This window comes from Mustela nivalis (genome assembly GCF_964662115.1).
Source record: "Mustela nivalis genome assembly, chromosome: 13".
NCBI classification, from domain to species: domain Eukaryota; kingdom Metazoa; phylum Chordata; class Mammalia; order Carnivora; family Mustelidae; genus Mustela; species Mustela nivalis.
In genome coordinates this window covers 32,449,832-32,469,268 of record NC_139032.1, presented here as the reverse complement: position 1 = coordinate 32,469,268, position 19,437 = coordinate 32,449,832, and the positions used below count along the sequence as shown (strand labels likewise).

At 37.7% G+C, this 19,437-nt stretch overlaps 2 protein-coding genes across 7 annotated transcripts in view; both read left to right on the top strand.

Annotated features, from left to right (window-relative positions):
- The first annotated feature begins 292 nt into the window (after positions 1-292).
- RANBP6 (RAN binding protein 6) lies at positions 293-4,918 on the top strand. 2 transcript variants are annotated; one of them, XM_082696503.1, is made up of 2 exons: positions 300-470; positions 1,586-4,918. In XM_082696503.1, exons 1-2 carry the CDS (start codon positions 335-337, stop codon positions 1,654-1,656), a joined length of 207 nt encoding a protein of 68 aa, XP_082552629.1. In that variant the 5' UTR covers positions 300-334; the 3' UTR covers positions 1,657-4,918. The 2 variants fall into 2 exon arrangements, with proteins under 2 accessions (XP_082552628.1, XP_082552629.1); XM_082696502.1 differs by having other exon boundaries at positions 293-4,918.
- Positions 4,919-7,227: 2,309 nt separating this feature from the next.
- The window catches only part of BRD10 (bromodomain containing 10), a 142,269-nt gene continuing 130,059 nt past the window's right edge, over positions 7,228-19,437 (top strand). For 3 of the 5 annotated variants that reach the window (XM_082696498.1, XM_082696497.1, XM_082696496.1), the window contains exon 1: positions 7,230-8,419. In XM_082696498.1, coding sequence (XP_082552624.1) covers positions 7,821-8,419 — 599 coding nt within the window. In that variant the 5' untranslated portion in view covers positions 7,230-7,820. Of the gene's footprint in view, positions 8,420-19,437 lie in introns of all 5 variants that reach the window. The other 2 variants (XM_082696501.1, XM_082696499.1) reach the window with 2 other exon arrangements.

The window sequence follows — 19,437 nt, the reverse complement described above, 5'->3', positions numbered from 1 at the left end:
TCCATACATTCAATAACATAAATTTCTTTCTCCCTTCCTTCTTTTTCTCTCTTCCTTCCTTCCCTCCCCCCCCTTCTTTCCTTCTTTCTCTCTTTCTTTCCTTTCTCCGCAGGTGTTTTTTCTTATTGGAAAACAGATGGAGGGTCCCTCTTCCCCACTCTGACCTACCTAGCCCAGACACCCAGTTGCTTACAACTCGGAGCACAGGGCAAATCAACCGCCGAGCAGAGGATGAGCGACCCCGCCCATCCCCGCTGGCGCCTTGCTTGCGTCATTGTTTCTGGCCGCAGACACCCTCCCTTCTTCCCGGTCGCGATTTCTTTGACATAGCGCGATGGCGGCGGCCGGGGCTGCAGGGTTGCCGGCTACTGTGTCGGGAAAGCAAGAGTTTTACCAGCTTCTGAAGAACCTGATCAATCCAAGCTGTATGGTGCGGAGACAGGCAGAGGAAGTCTATGAAAATATCCCAGGTCTGTGTAAGACTACATTCCTCTTAGATGCTGTCAGAAATAGAAGAGCAGGTTATGAGGTGAGACAAATGGCTGCCGCACTGCTACGACGGCTTTTGTCCTCTGGGTTTGAGGAAGTCTATCCAAATCTGCCTTCTGATGTTCAGAGGGACGTCAAGATTGAACTGATACTGGCTGTTAAGTTAGAAACACATGCTAGCATGAGGAAAAAACTTTGTGATATTTTTGCCGTGCTGGCCAGGAATTTGATAGATGAGGATGGCACTAACCACTGGCCCGAAGGTCTGAAGTTCCTTATTGATTCAATCTACTCTAAAAATGTAGTTCTATGGGAAGTTGCACTTCATGTTTTCTGGCACTTTCCTGGGATTTTTGGGAACCAAGAGCGGCATGATTTGGATATCATCAAACGGTTGTTGGACCAGTGCATTCAAGATCAAGAACATCCCGCAATCAGGACATTGTCTGCTAGAGCTGCAGCTGCATTTGTACTTGCTAATGAGAATAATATTGCTCTTTTCAAAGACTTTGCAGACTTGCTTCCTGGAATCTTACAGGCTGTGAATGACTCGTGCTATCAGGATGATGATTCAGTGCTAGAATCCCTTGTTGAGATTGCAGATACTGTACCTAAATATCTGGGTCCTTATTTAGAAGATACTCTACAGTTGAGTCTGAAGTTATGTGGAGACTCTAGACTTAGTAATCTGCAACGCCAGCTGGCCCTTGAAATAATAGTGACCTTGTCTGAAACTGCAACCCCAATGTTGAAAAAACATACAAATATAATTGCACAGGCAGTTCCTCATATATTAGCAATGATGGTTGATCTACAAGATGATGAGGACTGGGTAAATGCTGATGAAATGGAAGAAGATGATTTTGACAGCAATGCAGTTGCTGCTGAGAGTGCCCTAGACAGACTGGCTTGTGGGCTTGGTGGAAAACTTGTTTTACCAATGACTAAGGAGCACATCATGCAGATGCTTCAGAGCCCTGACTGGAAATACCGACATGCTGGATTAATGGCCTTATCTGCCATTGGAGAAGGATGCCATCAGCAAATGGAATCAATTCTAGATGAAACAGTTAACTCTGTTTTGCTTTTTCTTCAGGATCCTCACCCAAGAGTGAGGGCTGCAGCCTGTTCTACGCTTGGACAGATGGCTACAGATTTTGCACCTAACTTCCAAAAGAAATTCCATGAAACAGTGATTGCAGCTCTGTTGCGTACCATGGAAAATCAAGGTAATCAGCGTGTGCAATCACATGCGGCTTCTGCACTTATTATTTTTATTGAAGACTGCCCCAAAGCATTGCTTGTTCTATATTTGGATAATATGGTGAGAAATCTACATTCTATCTTGGTGATTAAACTTCAAGAGTTGATTCGGAATGGAACTAAACTGGCCTTGGAACAGCTTGTGATGACCATTGCCTCAGTTGCAGATACAATAGAAGAAAAATTTGTTCCGTATTATGATATATTTATGCCATCACTAAAGCACATTGTTGAGCTTGCTGTTCAAAAGGAACTTAAGCTTCTGAAAGGAAAGACTATTGAATGCATTAGCCATGTTGGTCTTGCTGTTGGGAAGGAAAAATTTATGCAAGATGCATCAAATGTGATGCAGCTATTATTAAAGACACAATCTGACTTAAGTAATATGGAAGATGATGACCCTCAGACATCTTACATGGTTTCAGCATGGGCTAGAATGTGTAAAATTCTTGGAAATGATTTTCAACAGTACCTTCCTCTAGTTATTGAGCCTCTTATTAAGACTGCTTCAGCTAAACCTGATGTTGCTCTCTTAGACACACAAGATGTGGAAAATATGAGTGATGATGATGGATGGCAATTTGTAAATCTTGGAGACCAACAAAGTTTTGGAATTAAAACCTCAGGACTCGAAGCAAAAGCAACTGCTTGCCAGATGTTGGTTTACTATGCTAAGGAGTTAAGGGAAGGATTTGTGGAATATACAGAACAAGTTGTAAAGCTTATGGTTCCTTTATTGAAATTTTATTTCCATGACAATGTTCGAGTGGCAGCAGCAGAGTCTATGCCTTATCTCCTGGAATGTGCAAGAATTCATGGCCCAGAGTATCTTGCCCAGATATGGCAATTCATATGTGATCCCTTAATTAAGGCTATTGGGACTGAACCCGATACAGATGTACTCTCAGAAATAATGAATTCTTTTGCAAAGTCCATTGAAGTAATGGGAGATGGGTGCCTTAACGATGAACACTTGGAAGAACTAGGGGAAATACTGAAAACAAAACTTGAAGGGCATTTTAAAAACCAAGAATTGAGACAGGTTAAAAGACAGGAAGAAAACTATGACCAACAGGTTGAAATGTCTCTGCAAGATGAGGATGAATGTGATGTTTATATTCTGACCAAAGTATCAGATATTTTGCACTCATTATTTAGTACTTATAAGGAAAAGATTTTACCGTGGTTTGAACAGCTGCTTCCATTAATTGTAAATCTAATTTGTTCAAGTAGGCCATGGCCAGACAGACAGTGGGGATTGTGCATTTTTGATGATATTATAGAGCACTGCAGTCCAACCTCATTTAAATATGTAGAATATTTTAGGTGGCCAATGCTACTAAATATGCGAGACAATAACCCTGAAGTCAGGCAAGCTGCTGCTTATGGCCTGGGTGTTATGGCACAGTTTGGTGGAGATGATTATCGTTCTTTATGTTCAGAAGCTGTTCCACTGCTGGTAAAAGTTATTAAGTGTGCAAATTCCAAAACCAAAAAAAATGTCATTGCTACAGAGAACTGTATCTCAGCAGTAGGGAAGATTTTGAGGTTTAAGCCTAACTGTGTAAATGTAGATGAAGTTCTTCCACACTGGTTATCATGGCTTCCACTGCATGAGGATAAAGAGGAAGCTATTCAGACTTTGAGTTTTCTCTGTGACTTAATTGAAAGTAACCATCCAGTTGTACTTGGTCCAAATAATTCCAATCTTCCCAAAATAATCAGTATAATTGCAGAAGGAAAAATCAACGAGACTATTAACTATGAAGATCCCTGTGCCAAACGCCTAGCTAATGTTGTGCGTCAGGTACAGACTTCTGAAGAATTATGGTTGGAATGCATATCCCAACTTGATGATGTGCAGCAGGAAGCTTTACAGCAGTTGCTAAATTTTGCTTGATGCACTTTAATGTCACTTGAATATTTTGACCATGAACGTAATTCCAAATAATTATTGTGAGCGTATTCCATTTTAATTGAGTGAACTGTTCTCCCTGCTGAACAGTTAATATTCCTTCCCTTTATGTTTTTCCAGGATTAGTCAGTGTTCTAGCCTTATGTTCACCTTGCATGTTTTATCTCTTAAACACAGAACTTGATAACTGTGCTTCTGTTGTCTTAGAATGTTTGTCACCTTTTCCCTAGTTGATGTGAAGTATATAAAGTGTTGTTACTTGTCTGAATTATTGATGCTGAGCAAACAATATACTTGTGTCAAGATGTCATGCTGCCTATCACAAGATACTGAGAGCTAACAAAGATGGAACTTCCAGGACAAATATCTTTGGAATTCTAGATGAAAAATAGTGGCAAGCTTAATTCTTCCTTGATAATACTGCTGGTTTCCATGGTAATGGGAAGATGCTGAAATTGGGAGTTTTGAGATATTGCCATGGATGTGAGGAGTTTTCTCTATATAGCCTATGAACTTTTTTATAATGTCCTCCTGGGAACAGGGCGAGGCATATTCATATTCTAGTCCCTAAGGTGTCCAGCTAAGAGTTAAGAGAACTTGAAAATCTTAGCCTGATTGAACTCTATTTTTCAAGTTATTCAGGACTTTTTAAGAAGCGTGGTTACTGAATAGGCTGTCCTGGTACATGTAACATTGGTAGCTTGTAACACCATTATTCAGTGTTTGACGAAGAGTAATAAGTATTTGTGGTAGTCTATTAATATTATGTGTTTGAACAGAATATTGCATTGTGTATGTATGCCATTTCCTCCCTGCAAAGCAGCCCAATAAGAAGAGAAGCCCTGGTTCAAAATGGGTCTTAAGTAGATTTCTATTTCGAAGAGTTCTTAATAGACTCTATAGTAGCACTGAAGAGTATTCTATTATGAAAATGAAAGGGAAGCAAAATTAATTTTATCTTTAAATATGAAAAATAAAACAGCTTTGAGACCAATCATTTAGCAGTAGATACGCATTTTAAGAAAACAGTTCTATAAATCTAGAGTTAATTTTATTAATTGCAATGTTGATCTTTAAGGTCAAGCTTTTTGTAGGGTAGAAAAAAGTTTTCTAGTAAGCAAATCATTGATCCGAAATTTAAGAACAAGTATATCTGTCATCATTTCCTGGGGTATTTGTGAGTACTATGTATGTAAAGTATTTAGCAAATATTTAAGACCAAGTAAATGCTTAATAAATGGTACCCTATTAGTGCTGTTGTTTGTACCTATACTGTGTTTTCTTATGGTTTAGAATTGCTTTTACATTAGAATTTTCCTGATTCACTCCCTGCCAGTTCAGAAGAACAGGCCATCTAGGCTGTTGTGGACAGAGATAGGAAGTTGAGATTTTAGGTGTGGAATTCCTGTCCATTACCTACAATGATTTATTACTAATAAGGGAAAAAAGGAAAGGACATTAATTATGGTATAGCCACAGTTTTATTTAAGATAAATAAAAATACACATTAAATAAATAGAAAAATCCTACCATAAAATATTAGTAGAAATTTTCTCTGGGTGGTGGGATTAAATGGCAATTTTTCTTGTCACTAATCTATATTTTCTAACTTACCTGCAACCAGCGTATTTTTTGTATAATAGTTTTTTTGTTTTTGTTTTTGAGTTTAAGGACCCAATTCTACTTTTATTTTAGCTGAGAACACAATCATCTTGGCCTTTCCATGATCTATAGCTGATGTTCCTTCAACTCACACCTGTTTATCTTAATATTCCTTCAGAAGTCCTTGGTCAAATTTCTAGCAATTCCTTACACTTTGTGCACTAGGAACTGGATATTCTGCCAGATGACTTGGAATTAGGCACCATAGAGAATTATATAATAGAGAAGATATGATCGATAGAGATATATGATATGATAGAGAAGGTGTATGAAAGACCTAGATTTGGATTTTGGCAAACTACTTTCTTAACCTAAGCGTCGGTTTCTGCATCTGTAAAATAGACATAATACCTAGGATTGTTGTGAGAATTAAAGGAGATAATATAAAGTGCTTGGTGGCACAGGGTTCAATAAATGCAATCTATATTATTAGAGAATCATGAAATAGGGTTGGTAGCTAAAGATGAAGGGGTATATTTGCTGGGGGATGGTGGGTCCAGATTCTTGGGCTTTGTCAAAGGAAATGAGAGATGTCTAGTCAGACACATTTTTCCTTGCCAGTTGCTGAAATTAGACTGGTTCCTGGCTTTGTTCCTGTGAGGTACATCTAAGGGCTCTAAGGAAAGAGAATGCTGTAAGGGCCCAATAAGTTACAAATGTCTGATGAGAGGAGACCTTGAAAACTGGATAATAGGAACACTCCAGTGTTCCCATTTAACTATTTTATCTAATATTGCTATTTAACTTAATTGTCCCCCAAGCTTTGAAGTTTTGACTTTTATCAGTGCTTTAAAGGTTCACAATAATCAAGAATTAAATATACCAACCATTTGGTTCGATGGTTTCTACTTTTAAAATGCCTGATTTCTAGGACGGCAGTTGCGTTTCAAGCTAGAACATTATAAGTAGAAAGATGTGTGTATCTTTCTTATAGAACATGAGAAAATAATACTTGCTTTATGGAACTATTAGCTCCTTTCTCCCTACTTTAAGCAATACCTAAATTAAAGCTAACCAGTCCACTTTTTAGACAATCTCTAAACAGTAATTTTTAAATGTGTAGTGACATTGTAAGGCTAATGACTATTTAATGCAGTACGGCTTAGACTTGAATTATTTGAAGATTGTTTTTAACCCCAGGGATTTTTATTAAGGTTCCATTTCCTTTATTTATTCTTAGCAGATCTCGAGAACCGAGATGAAAATGTTAATTTTAACACATGAGATCACTTAAAATAGGAATTGATCTAAAGAACTGGGGACCGGAGTTTTAGAAATTTGAGTTCTACGAATTATCTCTTTTTCTTTTGCATGTGAACGTATGTTTCAGTTGGTTGACTCCTTGAAACGCCTTTCTAAACTTTCCAAGTTCTAGTTTTATATTAAAAACCCGTTGGTCACAAAGAGGAAGTTGGGGGAAGAGAACATAAAATTTGTAACAGAATAGGATCTACATTTTGTGCCTTCTCACTACTCATTTGACATTAAAGAGGTTATCTAGCACGCTCCTTCAGAATTCTTCGTTTTTAGGGCTAATTAGGATCTCGCAAAACAGAGAACCTCTTGCTACACACGCTTCTAAAACCTCTTCGACCTTTCTGGCACCGCCAAGTACAGCTGCGCAGGCGCCTTGCTTCCCTTTCCACTCCGCCCCTTAACAGCCGTCTACAAGCTGATGACATCATTGAGCTGCGCAACCTACCAGGCCTCGGGCCCGAAGTCTGCTTTCGCGTAGCTGGGCCGGACGCAAAGTGGGTGGGTGGACGCTGTCTTACTACGCATGCGCACCGTGGACGGCTACGGTGTCTTTCTTTGCCTTTTACCACAGCTCGCCCCAAAGCCTGCGAGTAGCTTGAGTGCCCAACCCCCTTCTCTCCTTGCCCCTCCCCTTCCTTTCCCCGCCCCCGGCCCAGCGGGACTTCTAACTGACAGTTGTCGCCCGGCCTCGTCCGCACGCCGCCTCCTCCTGCTCGGGTACCCCGCAGGTAGAGAGGGGCGGGAGTGGGTGTGAGGGAAAGGAGGAGCCCCAGACGCTGCAGCCCAGTCCTGCGGCCCCCTCTGGGGCGACAAGAGAAGAGTCCCCACTTCTTTTTCGCCCCTTCCTAGCACCCCGACAGCTGGTCCGGAGGGGGTGGGGCGCCAAGGCCGCGGCAACTAGGCGCGGCCTGGCGGGTGAAGAGCGGGCGGGCGGGGCGCGGAGGGGTGAGGTTAAGGAGGGCCTGGCGCGCGCCGCCGCCGGGGGGAGGGGAGAGGAGGGCACCTAGGCTCTCCTCTTCTCTCCCCCCTCCCTCTCGCGCCATGTAACCCCGCCTCGCCGGCTGCAAGCTCGAGACCCCCGTGAGTAGTGAGCAGAGCGGGCGGCTCAGAGTGGAGCCCGATGGGGCTGGTGCTGCGAGGCTCGGCCGAGCCCTGAGGAAGCAGCCCGCGCTTACGCGTCCCCCGGCGCCTCGAGCCGCCGCTCCACACGGCCCAATCTGATCCTGCCGGGGCCATGAGCGTGCCCGAGACGCCGGGGGAGATGGAGCCGGCAGGGGAGGAGGAGTGGCACCCACCGGCGCCCGAGGAAGAGGACGGCGAGGTGGAGATGGCAGCGGCGGTCCCGGCCTCAGGGCCGGCCCAAGGGAGGAGTTCTTTCTCGCGGGAGGATGAGGACGACCAGGAGGAGGAGGAGGAGGAAGAGGAGATGGTGGTCGGGGGCGGTGGCTGCAAGGAGCAGGAGCTGACCTATGAGTTGCAGCAGGGCTACCGCATTCTGGGCGAGTTCATGCAGGAGAAGCACCGGGGCCTCACCAGCCCCTTCTTGCAGCCCTTGGGTGGCGATGCCACCGGGGAGGATGAGGTGGCCGAGGGGCCGCGCGGCGGGGGCCGGGGCGGTCGCGCCCTCCCGCAACAGTTCGGGCAGGGCATGTGTCTGCTGAAGATGGAGGAGAAGTTCGCCAGCGGCCAGTATGGGAGTATTACCGAGTTCGTGGCGGACTTCAGATTAATGCTGGAGACGTGCTACCGCCTGCATGGGGTGGACCACTGGATCTCCAAACAGGGCCAGAAGCTGGAGATGATGCTGGAGCAAAAGTTGGCGCTTCTCTCTCGGTAAGTGAACCCCATTCTGGGTGGGACTGATGGAGTGACACAAACAGCCTCTCACGTGTCTAAAGATGGATTGGGCCGGGCAGGGGGGGGGGGGGCGTAGCTGATACGTGCAGAGTTGGTGTTGAGAACCCAGGGAGGAGGCGCAGCCTTGATTGGGGGCCCGCAAAGGTGTGATGGATGTGGGCACCCAGATGAAAAGCTGAAAGGGAGCCGAGCCCTGAGCGGTGAAGAACAGGTAAAGTTTGTAGGTATAAAATAAAATGATGCCGATGGGAAGAATTACGGGGATAAGGTAGAAGAAGTGTTTTAGTGTGATAAAATTTGGACCACAACTTTTAGACAGTTTTAACATGACATTAATAAACGTTTTTAGGATGAAATATCGTTAGAAAAATGTGTTTGGCTCATGTAAAAAGATGGTCGTTTCAAACCAAGAAATTTATCGTTTCATTACATGTCGGCCATCGTAAATTTATGGAGTGTTTTTTTTTTTTAATTTTTATTAACATATAATGTATTATTTGCTCCAGGGGTACATGTCTCTGAATCGTCAGGCTTACACATTTCCCAGCACTCACCAGTATCACATACCCTCCCCAATGTACATAACCCAGCCACCCTATCCATAGCCCCCTATGGAGTGTTTTTAAATGATCGATAATTACTGTGGCGTGTTTCTGATCTTTTCTCTCAGCTTTATATGAACAGACTGAATTTTTGTGGTAATAGTGGATACATCAAAACAAAAATTTTGAAATTTTAAAATGTTTAGACCTCTGTGTTTATTCTACTAGAAATCATAGTCCATTCAGGTGGCACTGTGCTCTTGGTATACTATACCCATATATTCAGAGTCAGTTATTTTTCTTTAGTGAGAGAAAGTAATGTAACACAAGAGGTATTAAAATAAATGTATTTGTAATCATTTATTTGATGTGAGCCAAATTAATTTCTCAAGTGAATAGAAATTTAGGAATAGAAAAATAATGGAATGTTGGAAATGGTAGTTCAAGTGGAATACTACTTTGATTTTCTAAGAGCTGACTGAACTTGCATAAGTCACTTTACCTTTTTGGCTTTAGTTTCTTCATCTGTAATATGGGGATAATAAGAGTACCTCATGGTGTTACCCTAGGATTAAATGAGTTAATAAATGTAAAGTTAGCAGTGTCGGTTCCAGTTAGTCTGATATAAATTACAGCCATTATAGTATTAGTAATAGTAGTTGAATAGAATGAATATTTTCCTCATTTCTGAAACTGGGCATTATATTAGTGCTTTTATGACTAGCTCCTGAGAAGTTGTAGGTTTTTGCTTCTTGATTTTATAATGGTAATTTAAAAATAATCTAATGTGTCCACTGGCTTCCCATATATTTTCAAGACTATCAGTGACTTCTTTCACTGAAAATGATAGTTAACATAGTGCTTAACTCATTGGGGGGGGGGCTCTATTTAAGGAATCCCTTCTTGAGACCTTTCATAAAGTAGAATTATTTCACAATAATTATTCACAGGTTTACTTTTAATACTTTAGTTATATCTTACTTGTGTAGTGTGTTTATTACTCTTGTCGCCACAGAGTCATTACAGAGTCATTATAGTTATGACTTTTACATGTCATTATTTTTAAGTGGTAAAATATACTCCAAATTGGTATCACAAGAGTTTAGATCTGGAAGGCACCATAGAATTTATTTAGTCCAAGCATTCAGTTTTATAGATTTGGAAACAGGGATTTAGAATGAGATGAGAGAATGGTTGCACGGAAGTGCTAAGGAGTATAGTGTATTGGTTTGAATGAATTATAGGTGTTTTCAGAAGTATTGTGTGTATAAGAAAAACTTCTTGAGTTCTACAAAAGAGCAGGAAGATTACTTCCGTTCTTCATAAAGTTAATTTCTCAGTGCTTAGAATGATACCTGGTGGCTAATGCTCAGAATACTATATTCCCATATCATGTAATAGCATCCATACTTAGAAAACATCCTGTTGTTTATAAACATAATAATGTATTTCTGATATTCTTAGTTCAAGAAAGATAAAATTCTTGCATTTTAGTAGCAAAAAATAATATGATGGCCTCAGATAAAGTTTTGAGTCCCTTGCTTTTATTGTATTTGATGTATGTAAACATTTTATAAATAATAGGTTTGCAGACCACATTTGTGGAATTCATTTCTTTTCTGTAATAGCCTAAAATCTGGGTTATCACTAAATAAGTACCTTGGGCATAACTTTGAGAAAAGCATTGGTTATAACTGTTTGGTACACAGTTAAGATACATAGAGATACATGTTCCAGAACAACATTCCATTGACTGTCTACATGAGTATGATTTTCCACAGTTGACTCAAATACCTTATTTGTAAATACCTGGTACATGGTGTTTTAGTAATAAAATAAAATTACCTAGATATAATTTAAGTTTTATATATTTAGAATTAATTCTTAATTTTAGAGTATTGTAAAGAGAACTTTACATCTGCTCCAATACTGCTAAGCTTTTATAAGTATTTTATGAACAAGAAATGAGGTACATTAGAGAAGATGCGAAATTATCATAGAGCAGCCAATGACATTAGTACCCTGGACTATGGACACAACGTTTAATTTGAATCTCAGTCCAGTCATTTGTATTATGAGAGTGTTACACTAGGTTATGGATTGTACAAATATGTGAGTATCTGCCAAAGCTAGACATTCAGGTCTTTGAGATCAAACGGTAAGTCCCATGCCCCTAAGTGGTTTATAGTTGAATAGGGAAACAGAAACTTAAAAAGATGATGTTCTATAGTGGACATATAAACAGGTACAAGGGAAACTTAAGAGGGAAACCTAAGTCTGGGGGGGATCATAAATGAGAGGAGGAAATGAGAAGGGCTAAAGAGATTAGGTAAAAGTTATCATAAAGAAGTTTATAGTTGAACTTCTTGATTATTGAAGGAGTTGAAGATTGCTGCTGGATATTTTTTGGAGTGTTTGAGGGGGGCAATCTAGAATGCTCAACTACAATGAATACAAGGTATGAAACAGCATGCTGTTTCTGTGAGGCTACAGTGTGGTCTCCAGAGTAGTATTTGCACCACAGCAGGTATACAGGATGATTGATTGGGGTGAGGGAAGAAAATATTACAACTTCAGTATGCTCTGTTTGTTGTTTTTTTTTTTTTAATTCTTTTTAAATCTTTATTTTTGGTTTGCTTTTTATGGTATATATAGTAGCATTACATGTATAAAGTCTGAATTTATAAATATAATTGTATGTAAATATATAATAGCAATAAATAGCAATACGTTTTGTATGTATAATATTTGTGATAGAACTAGGACTAAGACTTAGACAACATATCTGTTCTCAAAGTTATATTTTAGAAGGGATCTCGTTCATTTATTTGAAGCAACTGAGAAATAGCAACTAGCATTAGAAATATGGAGATCATCTAAGTGAAGAGAAATAAAAAATACTTAATAGGAAGTTAGGTGTAGAAACTGTCAAATATGTAGAGCTGTAGAAACTGTCAAATATGAGTAAGAAGTTTTGATTCCTCCACATTTTAAATAATGTTGTATTTGAAAGCTTTTAATTTTAAAATATTGTTGAAAGGTTTAAGAATATTGCTATGAAGCCAGAAGGTGGCTTTTCATAGTTTTAAAAGATTGTAGAAGTCAAAGAGTTATCACCTGTGACCCCAACAGAGCTGAACTTAAATTTTTAATCTTAGCCATTTAAAATAATGTTTTGGGGGCGCCTGGGTGGCTCAGTGGGTTAAAGCCTCTGCCTTCAGCTCGGGTCATGATCCCAGGGCCCTGGGATCGAGCCCTGCATCGGGCTCTCTGCTCGGCAGGGAGCCTGCATTCTCCTCTCTCTCTGCCTGCTTCTCTGCCTGCTTGTGATCTCTCTGTCAAATAAATAAATAAAATCTTTAAAAATAAAATAATGTTTTGGCAAAACAAACAAGGAAAAGAAAGAAAAAGAGACAAACCAAGAAACAGAGTCTTAACTATATAGAATAAACTGGTGGTTACTAGAGGAGGGGAAGGTGAGGGGGGAATGGGTTAAATAGGTGATGAGGATTAAAATGTATACTTATGATTAGTGCTAAGCAATGTAGAATTGTTGAATCATTATATTGTACACCTGATCCTAATAGAATACTGTATGTTAACTATATTGGAATTAAAATTTAAAAACTTGGTAAAAAATAATGTTTTGGTGAAAATCATCTGTGACTTTTCCTTGTTAAAATTATTTTTGATTTCAGAACTAATGCGCTGTTAAATGATACATATAATAGGCTTTATATTTTTAAAAAATATAACTGAAGGTTATTTAGTTTTATGATTACTTTTTGCAGAATATTTTTTTTCAGGATGAAAATACAACAGCATCATCATTAAACCTCAAAAATGTGAAAACACTAGTGGCTTCCAACTACAAGTACCGAAATACAAGTAAATTTTATAGACCAACTTTAATCACTTCCTAAGTTAAATTTTGCATTTTCTTGACTTGCTTATTCTCAGTTAAGATCAAAATCCAGAAATTAATTGGGAATTTACACATGATGCTTCTTTCTCCCTAGTATTCTAACTTCCCCCACTACTGGATTCTGTAATTCTATCTTTTTTAATGTAAATCTTTAAAAATTGGGGACCTTTGGTAATAGAATTTAGATTTACCTCTTAGTTTGGAACTATAGAATGTTAAACCTTGATAATCCATATAGTTCTATTTATTACAGTTGCCATTCTAAAAATATAGTTGTGGTAAAGAAGAGTCAGAAAATGTTTAGGTGCACTGATGAAAGGATGAAGGATTTCAATTAATAAGACATTTATTGAGTGCCTCCTTTGTGTTAGGACTTATTTATAATAAAAGGTTAAATGTGTTAAAAAATTTAACCTTTTATAATAAAAGGTTAAATGTGTTAAAACTGTGATTCTCTAACTTTTGCCGTTGTCAGACATCTGGAGGTCAGATACTATTTGCAGAACATTGAGAAATATTGATAAATTCAATTTAATTGTATCATATGATTTTTGTTAGGGGGTCCAAAAAGCTTACAAAAAATTGTGGAAGGAAACTCTTAATTGAAGAGATTTATTTAGTACATTAGGTTTTATCCCCTTCTACAAATGGGGAGAACATAATCGCTTTTGGATTTTTGATGGTACATCTTTGTTCACTCATGAAATAACTGTTTCAAAGGTGTATAATTTGAAGACTACTGTGATGAGCTTTATTAAAGAGTGTTAGAGGAGTACGCCAGAGGGATAACTACTGGGAAAATAGGAAACTGTGGTTGAAAAATACTAGATTTTATTCTAGGAGTCATAGTTTTGGAGGGTGGGTAGCATATTGATATGTGGATTGAGTTCGTTAAACAATTATTTACCTATTCTATGGTAGTAAGTGATAGGTAAAGACCTGTAGATATTAGTGATAAACATGACATCATCCCTTACTTCAAGGTAGTAGGTAAATTGAAATGAACAATAGAAGGTATGGAGGTACTAGAGTACAGAATATTCCAGAGGAATAGTTTATACCCAGTGGATGAAGTGTAGGATGATGAGGGCTTGTAGTGTCGGATAAGTCTAGAAGAGTAGGCTGGGGCTAATTAAGGAGGACCTAGAATGCTTGCTAAGGAATTTAGAATGTCAGCGGTATAGATCCGTTACAGGTTTTAGCCAAGGGAGTGACATGATTTTACTAGTATTTTGAGGGTTGAAGGCTAAAATGGAGATGAAGAAAGGAAACTAGTTAAAAGGTTATTGGGTTAATCCATCATGAGATAATAAGTAATAGGAATGAAAAAATGGATGAGGATATAAAAGAGGTAAGTACAGGAGGTTAAAGTGGTCAAATGGCAAGCTATTGGATGTGGGGTGTGAAGGAGGATGATGTACAAAATGATGTACATCATGATGTACACCTTGTACATGATGTACAAAATGATGTACACCTTGAGCCCAGGTGATGGTGATGCTGAGAGAACATGAGGCATTCATTTGAAGATATGCAACTGAGAATTATTAGAAGGCTGCCGATAGAGTTCAGCAGTGTGATTAGAGTTAGGTTAGAGATGTTTAATTAGGAATTAATCTGTAGAAGGATGGTGCCTGAAGAAATGGGAATGAATGAGATTGCTGAGGACAGAGTCTAGTGAAAATACAAGAGGACCAAAGGCAGAACTTTGTGTGAGGATTGACTGTCTTCAAACTGGAAAGACTAAACATTAGAAGATGATTAAAATCCACATAATACATGATAAAAGCTGAAATAATTAAGGAGAGTCAATTAATAAAACTGAAAAGAGTTCATTCTGGCATAAGTAAAAGATGTTATATGGAATAGAGTAAATTTATAGACTTTATTATTTTAGGAGATTTTGTTTCACTTGTTAATTTGAGAATGATTTAGATTTAATACAGTAAAAATGTCCTAATGGATTCAAATGTTTTGCCTTACAACCTGTTTCTCATTGTATTTATTTGTGCCTTTGTATTTATTTTTATTTCTAAGGAAAAAAACTAGAGCAGTAGGGGTATGTTCCAGAGTGATTGGGTCCCTTCCACAGTTGTGTTTTAACTTTCAAGTCATGTCTAGGCTATCTTCATAAAATTAGAGATGCTCATAATGAATAATGGCCTTTTTCATTTCCAAAGAACTTGCATAGTAGTATGAATCTTTAAAATACACATTAAAGTACTTGAGGCTCTTCTTTTTTTAATTGGGAAAGACTAATAAACCCCAGTGGTAGTATTATCTATCACCATGCCCTTTATTGTATCCTCTTCCACTTGGGATCTGTGAGTGTTCAGAATTAATTGTGCTTAAAAGTTAGTATATTTTAAAAAAAGTATATTAAAAAAAAGTTAGTATATTAAGTATGTTCCCTTTGAAAAAAGACTTTGGAACACAACAAAATGTTAGTAGTGGTTATTGCTAAATAGCAAGATTCTGGGTATTTTTCATTTTCTTTTAACTTTTCTATATGTCCTAGATTATTACTTTCCAGTTAAAAAAGATTTTATTTAAAGGAAATTAGTATTTTTGACTTTGGTAAGAAATTATATTAAAAATTTATATCACCAAAGTTGTTAAATAGTATATTCAGATAAATTGTCATAACCAAGTAGTGGAACTGTGGGTGTTAATTTTTCCTTCCACTCCTAATTTCTTTTGTTTACAATGACCATATATTACTGTTGTTATTTTTGTAATACCATTCAAAATATAAAACATATAGATTTTGTAGGTGTATTTTTAAGGTCTTGGAATAGTTAATGGTAAGAACTCATCTCAAACTTTTATATTTAAAGCTTGGTGTACAGCCATCTATCTGAAAATAACTTCACAAAAATAACTCTTCTGATAGCTCTTTTATATTTATATTTATATTTTAGTATGTCTGGAAATTCTCACTTTTTCATTTCTGTGTAGGCATCCTATTATAAGATAAAAACACAAGATTACAATTGAGATAAACCAGTTTATGGTAAATCTGCTTGATTATAAACCTCTTGCTACAAGTTTGTAAGTACTTTACTAATACTGCTCTTCTGTGAGTACTTTACTGATACTGATTTTATGTTTTTAAACTGCTTTTCAATTTCAATGGTAGATTTTAAACAAGTATACTAAGGAACACTAAAATTCTGCTAACTATATAGTTTCCAGTGAATTTGGACTGTTTCTCTTGTTTGTACTAAAAATAAGAACAGAGTCCACTTCATTTGCATTGAAGGATAGAAACAGACCATCTGAAAAGCTTACTACATAGAAATGTTATCCCATAGAAATTGTTACAGATTGTTTTCATGTTAGCCTATAAGCTTAATTTTTAATTTTTATTTTTTTTAAGATTTTATTTGCGTATTTATTTGAGAAAGAGAAAGAGGGAAAGCACAGGCAGGAGGAGTAGCAGAGGGAGAGAGAGAACCAGGTTCCCGGCTGAGCAGGGAGACTGATGCGCGGGGGTCAATCTCAGGACCCTGGTATCATGACCTGAACTGAAGGCAGTCACTTAACTGACTAAGACACCCAGGCACCCCTCAGCTTAATTTTTAAAAATCTGAATTACTATAATTGGAGGATAAAAATATTAGAATATAATCAGTAAACAAAATTGAAGATATATATTTGTCTTGAATACTTGTGCTTGAGGAAAAGCAGGTTTAAATTTGGCTCTTCTAACATAAATTCATTTCCTAACTTGCTCACTTCTCTGATGGTACCTTATTTGCAAGTCTTTCCTAAGCATCATATCTAAAATAATAAGTCCTCTCCCTGGTTATTGTCTATCTCCCTTAACCTCCTTGTTTATCTTCATAGCATTTATTACAACCTAACATATATGATTTAATTACATAGATCTTTTTCAATTTTTTAAAATTTATATATAGTTTAGTTAACATTATAGGCTATTATTAGTTTCAGGAGTACTTACATTTATCTTGTTCTTCTCTCTTACTAGAATGTAAAATCTATGAGGGCAGGGACTTTTTCTGCTTGGCTTGTTGCCATTTGACTTGCATTTTAGCAGTACTTGGGTTATAAATTCTAAAGGTCGTTTTCAAAGGTTTTAGAGGCATATCTCTCAAAGGGTGTTTCCTAGATCCCCAACATTAGAATGGTATTAGAAAGCAGATTCCCTAGCTCCAGAATAGCATATTTAAATGTTAATTTATAATCTCAGAGTGGAGATCAGGAAATCTACCTTTTTAATAAGCTCCCTAAATGATTTTTATGCATGATAAAGATTGAGGACTGTTTCAGGATATAGTCACTGTGTCATGTTGGATTTCTCTTCAGAATTTAGAGTTTTCATTGAAATATTTAGCACTACTTTTACACTTGTCAACCCTTATTTGCATTGCAGTTTGGGTTATAGTTGAAATGAAGGGAAGGCAGGAGAGAAGTGAGAGGAGAGTCCTGTACTCATGTTTTCATGTGGAATACAGTTTCAGAAGTAATTGGTAATAATAAGTGAGTGTGTCAGGGATGGGGGGAGGAGATGATACTAGATGTATTATCCCTTTGAAAAAGAACAGACCTTGAAAGCATGAGCTTGTCACAGAATATTACACAAAGCAATTTGTCTTTTTAGATAATTTTTTTTACATTGTTTTAAACCTTTAATTTCTAATATTAATCAAAGCAAAATGGTATTCAAATCCTTACATGCCTATTACTCATTCCCCTATAAAATTTATTCATGGCTGATTCTGCCCTATTCATACCTTCCATATACCTCCCTTCTGTAGTATTTTGAAGTCATCGACAACAGATTATTCTGTAAGTGCTTCAGTTTTAATGTTCAGAGATGAGAACTGCTTCATTTAAAATGCAACTACATTACCATAAAAAGACAAAAAACTTCTGGGGCGCCTGGGTGGAGCAGTGGGTTAAGCATCTGTCTTCAGCTCAGGTCATGATCCCAATGTCCTGGGAGGGAGCCCCATGTCAGGGGGGCCCCCCTCAGCAGGAAGCCTGCTTCTCCCTCTCCCACTCCCCTTGTTTGTGTTCCTTCTCCTGCTGTGTCTTTCTCTGTCAAATAAAAAAAAAATCTTTAAAAAAATTTAATAGCAAAAATCCAGTGTTCACATTTCTAGTTGTTTCAAAAATTATAATTTCTAAATTTTTATTATTGTTTGAACATGATCCAGGTAAGTCCACACCTTGTGATTGGTTCGTATGTATCTTTAATTTATAGATTTCTCTTTCTTCCTTCTCTTTCTCCTTATCCCTGACTCTTCCCCTTCATTCTTGCATTGATTTTGTTGAAGAAACTAGGTTATTTGGGGTCTTCTAGTCTTGGATTTTGCTGATAGCATTCTGTTCTTTTGTCCTATTTTCTATAAGTTGGTAGTTTTGGAAGCTCCATCAAATTTAGAATAATGTTTTTTTGGAGGCAAGGGTCAAGACTACTTCCTGAGGTAATGATGAATTCATCAGTTTCTAGTTTTGTCTTTTAAATCAATTATGGATTATTAGATTTGGCATGATGGCATAATGTAATTTTGCTGAATTTGTTAAAGTAGTAATGAGTAATATAAGGTTTTGGGTTTTTTTCCTTTAGAGTTAAAATTCATCTATTAAAATTTATATGACAAGTAATCTTTTCTCAATTTCTTCCTGTAGTGGAGTTTGGAACATGGAAGTAATATCCAGGGCAAGCTACTTTATATATAATCTGAGAAAATTGATTTTAACTTAGAATCATATTAAAGTGTTAATTCTATAAGTACTTTTACTCCATTGGGCTAATATTGTGATGTTATGTTGATATAAAATAACATCAATATTTTTAAAAGTCTGAAGTTAAAGACACTGGGTTTTATTTTCATCTGTTTGCATCATTTAAACCTGTTTGTATGATCTTATATATCAGCTTTGGATATGAATACTATTCTTTGTGTTTCTCATTTGATCTTAGGGAGCAATGAAAAGAGATCCAATGTAAGCTAATCATAGTGTTGTTCTGCACTATATCAGATAAGCTATTATGTTAGTTGACCCCTCATACCCTTTTGGTTGATATTTAAATTTTGTGTTTCTCTTTTTGTAATTTAGTATGAATTCCAAGCCTTTATAAAGTTTGAAGTTTTTAACTGGAATTCTACACAACCCCCTCCCTCCATACAGTATGCAAAAGTGTGTGTGTTTGTGTATTTTAGTTTTTCTAGGGAGGTGTCTATTTTAGTTTTTCTGAAGCCTGATACAGAATTAATTGCTTTTTCCCCAGTACTTTGTGATTCTTAGTTTTGTATCTGTTTATAGCATGTAAGAAAATTGTTAGGGGGACGCCTGGGTGGCTCAGTGGGTTAAGCCCCTGCCTTCGGCTCAGGTCATGATCTCGGGGTCCTGGGATCGAGTCCCACATCGGGCTCTTTGCTCAGCAGGGAGCCTGCTTCCTCCTCTCTCTCTCTCTGCCTGCCTCTCTGTCTACTTGTGATCTCTCTCTGTCAAATAAATAAATAAAATCTTTAAAAAAAAAAAAAAGAAAAGAA